General features: G+C 32.2%; 2 protein-coding genes across 3 annotated transcripts; both read left to right on the top strand.

Moving 5' to 3' along the window:
• The first annotated feature begins 422 nt into the window (after positions 1-422).
• LOC131010295 (transcription factor bHLH25-like) lies at positions 423-4,048 on the top strand. Its single transcript, XM_057937747.1, has 3 exons — positions 423-1,221; positions 1,522-1,833; positions 3,835-4,048. The coding sequence occupies exons 1-3, from the start codon at positions 724-726 to the stop codon at positions 3,904-3,906; spliced, it is 882 nt and encodes a 293-aa protein (XP_057793730.1). The 5' UTR covers positions 423-723; the 3' UTR covers positions 3,907-4,048.
• Positions 4,049-7,249: 3,201 nt separating this feature from the next.
• Positions 7,250-12,485, top strand: LOC131010293 (uncharacterized). Of its 2 annotated transcripts, XM_057937745.1 has the most exons (13): positions 7,251-7,429; positions 8,292-8,376; positions 8,467-8,537; positions 9,173-9,287; positions 9,424-9,503; positions 9,971-10,055; positions 10,158-10,238; positions 10,422-10,516; positions 10,684-10,734; positions 10,905-10,985; positions 11,568-11,640; positions 11,725-11,802; positions 12,255-12,485. In XM_057937745.1, exons 1-13 carry the CDS (start codon positions 7,302-7,304, stop codon positions 12,276-12,278), a joined length of 1,047 nt encoding a protein of 348 aa, XP_057793728.1. In that variant the 5' UTR covers positions 7,251-7,301; the 3' UTR covers positions 12,279-12,485. The 2 variants fall into 2 exon arrangements, with proteins under 2 accessions (XP_057793727.1, XP_057793728.1); XM_057937744.1 differs by having other exon boundaries at positions 7,250-7,429; positions 11,725-12,485.
• The last annotated feature ends 10 nt before the right edge of the window (positions 12,486-12,495 follow it).

Below are 12,495 nucleotides of genomic sequence, written 5' to 3'. Positions count from 1 at the left end.
CACAGCGGGCGCGGGCGCGCTGTGTAAGCTGAAACCATGCAGATACACACGCGCACATTAAAAAAAAATTGTGTTATTTATTTAATGAGTGATGAAAGGAATTAACAAATTAAGAAAAATATCAAAATTTAAGTAAATTAGTGAATGAAGATAAATTGTATGAGTGATGAAAGGAATTAACAAATTAAGAAAAATATCAAAAATTAAGTAAATTAGTGAATGAAGATAAATTGTCTATAAATTAATTAAATTATTATATTAAAAATATATTAAATATATCTTATATACAGATAAAAATGATAAATTAGATCTTATTTTGATGAATCGAGGGAGTACAAAAATATAATTTCACATCGCTATCCTTTTAAGATCAGTGTATATATGTATAGCTCTACATACAGTTATGCGCCTCCATTTCTACAGTAAGAAGACGGTTCACACGTGTGTGAGTATACAAATCTTCGCACACGTAAACCACAATATATATATATATATATACATATATATCTCCGACCATTTCATCAGACCAAGAATTTAATCTGTCCGAAGCTCAGTTCAGTGGGTGTGTGTGGGGAGAGAGAGAGAGGTTATCCTCTCAAGTAGACAAGAACAAGAGAAGAATTTTGAGAGCTTTTCTGTCGCGATAAATTAACTTAATTTAATTTCTTATTATATATTCTTTACATAATTAGAGATATATTTGTTGATCTGATTTTAGGGCCTATGGAAATATTGGAAGACGATTTTTTCTATCTCAACCCTTTTCTCGCTGAGATCTACTCCAACTGCAGCAACAGCGGCAGCTCCCAGACTTCCGATCACGGCGGTGCCGCCGATCAGCTGAGAATGAGTTCAACGAGCTGGATTAATTCATTGAACGGTCGAGAAATGGCGATGCCGAGTTCTTCAATAATGGCAGCTGCTGTTGAAGCTCCACAGTTAATTTCTTTTGAGAACGAGAGATTTTCGTCGTTTTCTCCGACAAATGCAGATCATCGTAGTACAGATTGTAATAACCTAACCCCACAGATCATAAGCTTCTCGTCTTCTACTAAAGACGACGACGACGACGGCGATTTCGGTGGTAAGAGAGAGAGGGCTTCCACGGCGACGCGGACGCCGTTGCAAGCTCAAGACCATCTCATGGCGGAGAGGAAACGGCGTGAGGATTTACGTCACCTCTTCATCGCTCTCTCCAAAGTTGTGCCGGGATTGAAGAAGGTAATCAAATTAATGAATATTAACACTACTTTATTTCTCTTGAAACTATTAATTTGGGGGAAATTAAAACAAAAGTTTTTAGTTAATTTGTGTTATTGCATGTCTTCTAATTGAAAAAAAAAGGGATTATAATTATCGATAAAATACATCAACTTTAATCAATTTTTGATTTTGCACGAACTTAAAAACATTTTATTTTTATTTTAACCTAGTTTAGTAATTAGGATAACCCACATCGGAAGAGTTTAGATTCTCTGAAACATAGCTACTGAATTTTGATATATACATTTTGATGATTAGTTGGACAAGGCATCTTTACTGGAAGATGCTATAAACCACTTGAAATCACTTGAAGAAAGAGTGAAAGTTCTAGAGAAGGAAGCAATGATGAGTCCAAGAGAAGACATCTCGAATAGTGGGTGCGAGTCAGTACCCGTGGAAATAAGTGCAAGAGTTAGGGAGAAGCATGTCCTAATAAAAATGTGTTGCAAGAAACAAATGGGGTTGATGTCAAGAATCCCATGTGAGATGGAAAAATTACATCTAAATGTGGTAGACATTAGAATCATGCCGTTTGGACAAGCAGCTCTAGATGTCACAATTCTTGCTGAGGTAATTTCTATAACTTTTCTTTTTCATAAACTAGTTAATTAGATATGTGCATTTTGCTTGATATATGCGATCATCATGGCCAGAATAAGCCCTCTTTATGAAGCTGATCATATGTATGTGCAATTTAATTGAATTTAGTTGGAGTAATGCATGTGATAGAAAGTTGTCATAAAATGACTCGTTAGAAATGTTGGTCTGATCAGGAATGAATCAATTCTTTGAATATTTTTTATAGATCAGAAAGGTTAAAGACAAATGTAAAAAAAATTAATGCTGCAAATTAGTTAAGTACGTATTATCCAGAACCCCTTATCGCAATTGGTGTAACTTTTTCTTTAATCAGAACCTTAATCTATTAACGAATTTGTTCCTTTTGTTGCGAGAATACTAGTGCTTACTTGGTTCAAGTAGAGAAATGAAAATAGAATTAAATCAAATAAAGGGAAGGATCTAGTAACATTAATAACTGTTATTTTTTTAAGTGTTTATGATTTAATAATGAAAATGAATCACTAGTAAAAGATCTTTTTTTTTTCTCCTCTATTTTGAGGTGTACAAATTGAATGATTAGGTTACTCTCAAGTAAGGGTAATGATAAACTTATTATCCAAATCAAACAATAAATAATAGATTCAATTAATTGAATCATTTTTCAAGTTCCAAAAATGTTCACCAAACATGAGCTTAATCTGTCAATTCATGTCTTGCTTTACACATTGGCATCCCAATCGAGGTTCCGACTTCATTTGTATATTATTTTATCTAGGCTTAATTCCCATAAATAAGAGCGTGTTTATCCGAACTTGTACTCTCATCCGTCCACTAAAAAGAATTTTGTTTAAGAAAAAAAGAGAAGGTAGATGTGATGATTCAGAAAATGAAATGAGTAAAGAAAAAAAGGGATAAGTTTTCGTGGATGAGGGAGTATTTTTTTACATGATTTTAAGACGGTTTGCGATTACAACGCCACCCTTTAATTCTTTTGAGGGTTAATATGCAAAAACACCCATAACGTTACCATCCCAACTATACTTAAGCCCCTAACCTAACATTGATAGCAACTAACACCCCAAAATTCATTAAGTACTACAATTAAACCCATAAATAAACAATTTCTTTCACAAAATTAAGAAATTCATTTTTTTTAATCTATATAATATACAAAAGAGGAGTTTTCTCCTTCCATTTATTTGCACCATTTTTTCTCTCTCTTCTCCCATCAATTTTTTCATTATTTTTCATCTCTTTTTTCTTTTACAATTTTAATACTTTTCTAAATAATATCAAATTTAATTTATGAAGAAATATTTAATAAGCATCTTATGTTTAAGTTTGTAACAAAATATTTAATATGGTATAAAAATTATTAAAAATAAATTTAAAACAAATAAGTTATTAAAATTTTACAATATTCTATTTTCTTTCTCTTTGTTAAAATTTTACAATTCTTTAATTTATATTTGTGTATGAAAATATTTATTTATATGAAAAAATTGATGGGAGAAGAGAGAGAAAAAATGGTGTGAAAAAATGGAGGAAGAAAACTTCCCTTTTATATCTTATATAAATTTAAAAAAATAAATTTCTTAATTTTGTGAAAGAAATTTTGTTTATGAGTTTACTGTAGTACTTAATGAACTTTGGGGTGTTAGTTGATAGGGACTTAAGTATAGTTGGAATGGAAACTTTAATTTGCATATTAACCCTTCTTTTGAATACAACGTCACTATTTTTAGGAGTGAAACTCCAATTTTCCATCATTTGCCGGAGCGTACTGGTCAAACTTTGTAATTACAATTTAAAAAATAGTATGAAAACTGTAAATTCAGGTAAATATTAGTATTACCGAGAATTATCCCTGATATGTATACTGCTACGCATGACCTTGTTTCTCTACACCGTCATGAATTTAAATGCTGTGTCTCGAAATACTATATGGATTAATTTCTATTTTCTCCTGAAATTAACTGACCACACACACATGTATATGTAATATTGCAGATGAAGAGCGAATTCATTTGGACAGTGAAGGACATTGTTGACCAGCTGCAAGCTGTTGTTGGACAAATTTAAAGAAGAAGACAAGCACCCTTAATTCCGGGCACTAATTATACAGTTGATGCTGTCGCTTTTTCTTACATATAATAGTATTTTTGTATTAATATATCGCACGTTTTGATTGAGCAGTGATAATAGTTTTTCAAAGTTCCCACAACTTTTTCTTTCTGGCTTTAGTAGGCATACATAAATCCCCCACTACAAAAAGGGATTCCGGCTTCCCATGCAACCTCTCTCTCTCCCCTTTGCCTTTTTTCTCCTTAATTTCTCGCTATGAAATCATGAATGGAGAAAGTCGCACTAACCTAAATAACCGACCACCTATTTTTTTCTACTTTTCTTCCTATATATTTAACGACTAAGGTTGTATTATAGTAATATTTAATACTTCCTCCGTCCACCAAAAATATAATATTTTTAATGGACATATATCTTAATAAAATGATTGATAATTTTTATGTAGAGAATAAATGGTCTCACTATTATATAAAATGAGTGGTTGAGATTGAATTTTTTTGTAAATAAAGAGAGGTTGTCTTGAGGATAAAATATAAGGAAAAGACGTGAGCCTATGTTCTAAAAAGAAAAGTATCATACTTTTTTGGTAGACATAAAAAATTGACAAAAATTATGAAAAATAATTGGTGTTTATATATAAAGTAGAAGAAATATACAATTCTAGATATTTGTAAATTTGGCAAACTAATAATTATTTTGTGATCATTGTCACAAGATCATGCATGATACATGAAATTACAACGTTGGGGATCGGTTTTTGCCAGCCCTGGCGATTTGCTTTTGATGTATCTTTTCTTGTGATATATACGACGATCCCTGCAACGTAAAGGTTGTTTTTATTTCACCTAAGAAGTATATGTATTTGTGAGGAAACATAGCGATGTGCTAAAATGCTATCAATATATGCAATTAATTGAAAGTAAATAATAAATTGTTTATTAATTGTATTTATATGAATTGAAATCGCTAAAATGTAACGTGTAATAGACGTAGACACTTTATATATATATATAAAGTGTCTACGTCTATTACACGTTACATTTTAGTGATTTCAATTCATATAAATAGCTAGAAAATCAATTATTAGATTATATAATTGTTTATTTATATGTGCTTGTTAAATTACTATTTTTTTAATTAGAGAATTAAAGGATTCAGATTCATAACTAGATCATCCTCTCCTTCAAATAAATGAATATTATTGAATTACAATATTCAGATTGATTAAAATTATAAATTTTTGGCACATTTTGGTTTTAACCTCTAATAAAAGATTCTGCATATAAATATTAAATTTTTAATTGCCTCCGATTTAACTACTGAAACAGTATCCGACTACATATGTGGCATTTTAATCTTACGTGGATTATAACTAGCTGATGTGGCTAATTAATGTCAAACGACGTCGTTTCATACTTTAAAAAACGAATAAATGAAATCTACCCAGATCACAATAACGCAGAATGTACCCTAATTAAATGCACCCTAATTCTGAACCGCTTCAATTCTCCCTTAAATCTACCCTAATTCTATGGCGTCCGCACTTCGATACTCATCGATTTTTCTTCAATTATTTTCTTCAAATTTTTATTGCCCTAATTTCAATCCCCAAATATCAGGGTTAATAAGTTAAACGATGTCGTTTCATATTAAAAGGATCGACATCGTTTCAGTGTCACAACCAATAAATCCACATTGAATTTCATGTTGTCACGTCAACCTGGTTTTGGCTGACAATTGTTCACATAGTAAAAATTAGAAATAATTAAAAGTTCAAATATTTATATGTAGAAGTTTTTGTTAGAGGTTAAAACAAGAAAATGCTCAAAGTTCGTGGTTTTATGGGTAGAATCTTTTGTTAGAAGTTAGACACAAAATATATCCAAAGTTTATGGTTGCATGCATAATCTTTTGTTAGAGGTTAAACCCAGAATATACCAAAGTTCGTGGTTTTCCAGGCCATTAACCATTCACATTGATAATAAATACATTTAATCTTATTTGAAAAATATAATTTATATGCAATATTTATTCTATATTGCTCTTATATATTACTACATGTATTATTTTATAAATTTTAAATAAAATTATATTAGTAAAAAAATTAATACAATTCAAATTAAGAAAGTGCATTATATTTTGAAACATTCTAAAGAAAAATAGAAGCTAATTTCATCTGGAGGGAAGAATTAACTAAATTTCGAATTTCACTGATGTATCAGCATGTGCTTATGTATTAATACAAGACGCAAAATTATTTATTCGCTCAAGGCTTTTTACCTTAATTATTACAAACGCAAGCGACATTCTCAATTTTGTCCTATATATCTACACACACTACTTTTTATTATTGAAAGTGAAATTATTCTATGGTGGACTTTGACATTTATGAAAAGTATATGAACAAGTGGAAATCATATAATTAGGGTCAATCTATGTAGTGGTTGAGTATTCTTTTTTAAACCTTAACTCATTATAAAAGAATTGATGTTTTGCAGGCTTCTTTTCGGAGTTTTTAATTTTAATTAATTATTGTTTTATGTTATGACATTTAGGCACTTGTCTTTTTTATTTGAATTAGGTATGCGTATATTTTTTAATTGAAATTGAGTCGATATACTTTCATTTGTAAAAACTAAATTCATACGTTTCCATTTTTAACTATTTGATATATCGAGAAGTTAGAATCACCGTCCTCCAAAAAATAAAAATAAAAATTGAACAATATCACCATCTATTATCTTTGGTAATCCCACCTTACAATAACTCTTCAAAGAACGTTTATTTTATATAATTAATAAAATGCATGATTGAGTATTTTTATTCTCAAGAATATAATTTCTCTAATCTCATCCTTTTATTGAGATAAGAACCAAGTAAATTGTGCGCATGTGTTGACCAAGCAGTAAGAGGTTAATGTCTAAAGTTAAAGGTCGTGAGTTCGAGTTCCCTGTGGTGTGACCTTTAATTTTTTTTATTTAATACTGTTAATTTATAAAAAAAGAATTAAATAAATTAATTTAAATAATATAAATAATTAAAAACTTTTAGATATCTCAAAGTTTTAATCCATCTAAATAAAGAGATTATTTATGTTACTATATTTATCATTCAAAGTAAACGCTCTCGTGAGTATAAAATAACATTATGAATAGAATCTAAAATACATTATGCATAGGTTTGGGTTTCTGTTCCTCAAAAAAAAAAGGTTTGGGTTTTTCGGCCCAATAAATATTAAATCAGTTTTTTCTAATAAATTGGGCTTAGGTATGTTGAGCCGAATTAGGGTCCACAAATTTTCCAGCCCAAAAATAATCTTCAAAAATCATCAAACGACCAACAAAAAATAGCAGAGAATTAAAAGTTTCGCAGATTCTGTGAGTGATCGAAAAATGGAGAATTCATCATCATATCTAAGCTCGCTTCCAGAAGAGGATTCGCAAAATGGTGGAGCTGCCGCTCAGAGTGCTAGCAAATCGCCATCAGCTTTTTCTTCCAAGCCCGATCGTCCTCCAATTCAGTATGCGCGCGTTCCTTTCTCTCGATTTTTTTTCACTATTTTCTGCAATTAATGAGTGATTTTTAACCGTTCATGTTTCAGTTGTTTTTGTTAGTGTCACAACTTGTTGATGAGTTTATCTGGTTGATTTGTTCTGTTTGAAGCATGACAGTAAATTGTTCGGTTTCTGTTTGAGCTTCGGATTGTGATTGTGGTAGTGTATCAATGATCATTTAGGCGAACAGCTCAGGAAAAAATTAGCAATTGACTAATGCTGTTTGGTTACTGTAGTGAAAATGTTTGAAGTAGCTGAGAGCAGTACTCAGATGCGTTAATTTATTAGTATTTGGTTATTGAAAAAGTCGGTTAGATTTTGAAGTTGAATATCATCTGGCGTACTAAACTCTTACTCAACTTATGATTTATATAATCATAATAAAATGAATGTTTGGCGTATGATCATGGGTGAGAGTTTATGATAGAGTGATTTTAGTTACTAGTGATTCGGAGAAGTTTCCCCAAAAAATGAAACTAAAAAAATGGAAGAATTGCATCTTGATGGACATTTTGGTGAATTAGTTCTGGCTTCTCGGGAAAATTGATTGTTTTGGCTAACAGAAAATGGTCGCGCTGAAACTAATATATAAGCAGGTTGGTAGCTCGAACTGCTGCAGTAATTTATCTTTTATTTTCTAACGGTGTTACTCTATTTCATGGTCAGAAGTAACTTTTTTAGTACAATTAATGGTGGTGACTTCGAAACTGGTGTTGATTTGTATACTTTCTCGTTGTGTTTACTATTTTACGCCTCTGGCCTCATACAAAGATCACTTATTTGTCTTCTTCTTGTTACTGTTGTTTTCTTTGTGGTTTTAACTTGTAGGACTTCATCACATAAATATGCACCTTTAGATTGGTCAGACTACTTTGACCAAGAAGATGATGTTCGCATCCCAGACTCAGAAAATGTGAGTGGCATCGTATTTTCAATCAATTTACCAATTTTCTTTTTCATATTGTAATTCTAAAAGCTTCCTTTTGTCTGCTCTCTAATTCAGGTATTTCACTTCTATAAGGCAGGAAATGAGGGTCCAGTTGTTTTATGTCTCCATGGTGGGGGTTATTCAGGGTAGACCAACAGCTCGCTATCTAGCTAATGAATTTCCTAAGTTTCTCTTATTATATACTTTTTGAATCTGGGTTCGTGGCAAGATGTCCCAAATTATGGCATGAAGTAGCGTACTACAAGTTTGCTTTTTACTAAAAAGTTGTCCGACTGTAAAACTATATTCACATGAATTCATTATATGCTCATGATGCTAAGTAATGTTTCCAGAGGTTTTCTTCTGTTTTGCTTGGCACATTTTCTTGTGAGTTTTGGTAGACCTGTGTGTAGTTGAGCCTCATGCTTTATATCATTATTTGTTAGAATATTGAAGTTCGTGCCTTTACCTCAAAGCTTGATAAAAATCTCAGTGCACTTGCTGTTTGAATGGTTTCGCTTATAGAGAAAATATGAGTAATGTAGTTAAGTTTAGGAAACATATACCGCATGTGGAATTAGATTGTTTGGATCTCCAGAATTTGTGAGATAAGTACTCCAGCTATCACTATAAATATCAGTCTTGCCTTCCAAAGTGAAATAATAATGAAAATATTGATTTCTTAAGACTTTAAAATTTTGAACTTTAGAAAAGCATATACTTTGTTGCAGAGAACTTAGTTGGTTCTAAATTATATGTTTCGTTCAACAATTTTCACCAGGCTCTCATTTGCTCTGTCAGCAAGACAAATTAAAGAGAAAGCTAGAGTAGTAGCTTTGGATTTGAGGGGACATGGAAAGTCATCCACTGAGAATGATTTAGATCTATCTATTGAGGTATTTTAGATTGCAACCTAAGTAAATTACAGTGACTTTTGAATCTTTGATAATACAGGATTCTTCTGTTCTAAGATCAGCATTGGATATTCTCGTCTAAAATTTGTCTGTGTTGACATTTCACCAATAATTGCAGACTCTTTGCAACGATGTAGTGGCCGTAGTGAAGATAATGTATGGGGATTCTCCTCCAGCAATTGTGATGATTGGCCACAGGTAGTATCTCTATGATACAACAAAAATGTTATGCTTCGTATAATTGCAATTGTTTGAATGTCACTTGGCCTTTAGATTGGTGACTAAATCTTGATAATCAAAATCTTAACATGCAAATTTTCTATCTATGAACAATACCAAATTTGCAGTCTAAAGTTGGACGTGAGAGCAATACCATAGTTCCATCCAACCAACTTGATCTTGTCTAAATGATTATTTTGTCAAGATATATATCCTCATTAATTCTTTAAGATGTATGTTCTCCAAGTTTTTATTTTTTCGGTTTTCTGCTGAATTTAGCCAGAATTTAAACGCACAATAGTCCATGAAATGGTAAATGCTAGATTATTGGTCCTGATTATAGACGCTAGGGGGTTTGTGTTTCTTTGACATGTATGATTATCAATTCCTGCTCCTTTTTTCAATTACTAGTCGAATTTCATCCAAATTTAATGCATATAATGCAGTATGGGAGGTGCACTTGCTGTTAATATTGCTGCAAAGAAAGTGCTTCCTAGCCTGGCTGCGCTGGTTGTCGTGGATGTTGTTGAGGTTGGCTTAAATACATACAACTTTTTTATGCTGCTCAAACAATATTGGAACTTTGACTTCAAATGTTTGGTTTATGTGAACCTTTTAGCTGTAAAATCTCAGGGTACAGCAATGGCTTCATTAGTTCACATGCAGCAGATCTTATCAAATCGAATGCAGCATTTCTCCAGCATTGAGAAAGCGGTAATACATTATGTTGTTCACCTTGAGTACCAGCTTAGGCTGCCTTTCTTATCTCTAAATACAAGGGAAAAACTCTAGTTCTTATATATATTTCTATCTACTTCAGACATAGTTCCACTGGGAATCTTTTATTTTTTCTTAGAGTTTAGCATCTATAGTAGTGATTGTCCTGTATGTTGTTAGATTGAATGGAATATCAAAGGAGGCTCTTTGAGAAACGTTGATTCTGCTCGTGTCTCTATCCCCAGCACACTAATTTATGATGATTCAAAAAAATGGTGAGTAGTCTAGCGTGTTTTTTCTTTTTAAGTAATGTTTTTCTTCACTCTTCTTTGGCAAGCATGCCTAACACTCTTCTAGGAAGCATTCATTAAACTGATTATATGATCAGCCTGTTTCAATTTTGTCACGACTGATACGAGTTACTCATGCTGGATTTCTGCAGCTATACCCACAGAGCTAGGCTGGTAGAAACTGAACAATATTGGAAAGGATGGTAAGATCATTCTCCCCTATATGCTCATTTGCAATTGATTAGTTGGCATTATTTGTTGAAGACTTCAATTTTTTACTTAATCTGATTGGGCCTTTTCATTGCATTCACATTTCAGAAATACTTTGTATTTCATCAGAAGTGAACGTTAAATATGGTGTTATTGGTTTCAGGTATGAAGGTCTTTCAGAAAAGTTTTTGGCTAGTCCTGTACCAAAACTCTTGCTTCTGGCAGGAACTGATAGGCTAGACAAGTTAGTCCTTTAAATTTTTTTGAATCTGATTTCAGTGTGAATGTTATTATTTATTATACATCATTCTTATGAGATTGCCCAGGTAACATATGTCTGATAGTTGTGAAGTCACTTGGCATATTTGATTTGACTCCACGATCTTTCTACATCTAACTGAATGCCTTTTAATATGCTTGCACTTGTTATCATTACTCATTAATTATTGGATTCTTAAAATTCATGTATATGCACGTTCTGCTTGTTGATTGTTACCTCAAGGTCATGAGATAACATATGTGATGCAGCATTTATCTCTGTTTAATGTTATTCCGCTAGTGGTTAACTTGTCCGTAAAAAAGCATTCGGACACGCTGAAGCTATTTGATACAATTCAATTTGCTCTGGTATCATGTAGATGACATTGAGAATAACGTGATATACCAACCAAATACCTCATAAGAAATTTCTGATGCAGCTTAATAATCACTTCGGTTATAGAATAGTTTAATAGATGATTTGTCAGTCAAGATCCAATATTCGGGACTTGCACTCATATTATTTGAATAGCTACATGATTTTGATTTTTGTATTACCTTGTCCCAGAACTCTCACAATAGGCCAAATGCAAGGTAAATTCCAAATGGTTGTTGTCAGGCACACAGGCCATGCCATACAGGTCCGATTCATGGAAAACTTGTTCTTTGATCTTTCTATAGTATTATCTGTCTTCGTAGGTCCTCACATATTTGAGAAATTGCAGGAGGATGTACCCGATGAATTCGCCAGTTTGATCCTCAATTTCATATCACACAATCGGATAGGCCCTCACGGAGTTGTGGTCAGTACTTACAATTTTATTTGGACAAGCATTAGTCTTAATGTCAAAATCATATAAAATGAATTAGGAGAATATTAGTGATCATTACAAAACAAAGGCCATCCAAACCTTATTTTCATTGTTACAAGAATGTGATCTATTTTTAGGGTTCTTTGATGAGAAATGGTTGAAGGCATGTATTTACATTCATTTTCCACACTTTTTACATGTTTTCTATGCTGGATATTTCCCCGGACAGCATGGGGAAAAAAATTTGAACAGCTCATTTTTCTTTATTTTCACTCTCCTTTCTATAGAACACGAGAGAAAGAAAATGATACGATAAAATTTTCTCATATTTTCTTAATCCACTATTTTGATCATAAATTTACAATCAAAGACAACCCACCCTTAAGTGAACTTGCTTCTAAATCATCATTGATTCTGATGTGCTCTTGAAATTCTTGCTTCAGATCCCGGGACTTCGCCGTCCATAGCAACAGAAAGCCGAGCGTTGAACTTGAAGTGATGGAAGACAAAGACCACTGAGACTAATTTACAGTACTAGGGCTTGTTGTAAGGGAACTATACTAGATTTTCTTTTGAATTTTCCAGATTAGGAAGTGATTGAGACTTGCAAAGCGTAATGATGCAGACACAGTGAACATAATAAGTGCTATGCCATCGATGATGCCTTCAACTACGATTGCAGTA

Source organism: Salvia miltiorrhiza, chromosome 2 (genome assembly GCF_028751815.1).
Source record: "Salvia miltiorrhiza cultivar Shanhuang (shh) chromosome 2, IMPLAD_Smil_shh, whole genome shotgun sequence".
Taxonomy (NCBI): Eukaryota; Viridiplantae; Streptophyta; class Magnoliopsida; order Lamiales; family Lamiaceae; genus Salvia; species Salvia miltiorrhiza.
Note: the sequence above shows the minus strand (reverse complement) of the source record. Positions and strands in the feature narration are given on the sequence as shown.

Coding starts and splice junctions, on each gene's coding strand:
- LOC131010293 (XM_057937744.1), top strand. CDS start 7,302: ATGGAGAATTCATCATCATATCTAAGCTCGCTTCCAGAAGAGGATTCG. Junction 10,517..10,683: donor TATGATGATTCAAAAAAATG/GTGAGTAGTCTA, acceptor GGATTTCTGCAG/CTATACCCACAGAGCTAGGC. Junction 10,986..11,567: donor GGAACTGATAGGCTAGACAA/GTTAGTCCTTTA, acceptor ACCTTGTCCCAG/AACTCTCACAATAGGCCAAA.
- LOC131010295 (XM_057937747.1), top strand. CDS start 724: ATGGAAATATTGGAAGACGATTTTTTCTATCTCAACCCTTTTCTCGCT. Junction 1,222..1,521: donor TTGTGCCGGGATTGAAGAAG/GTAATCAAATTA, acceptor TTTGATGATTAG/TTGGACAAGGCATCTTTACT. Junction 1,834..3,834: donor ATGTCACAATTCTTGCTGAG/GTAATTTCTATA, acceptor GTAATATTGCAG/ATGAAGAGCGAATTCATTTG.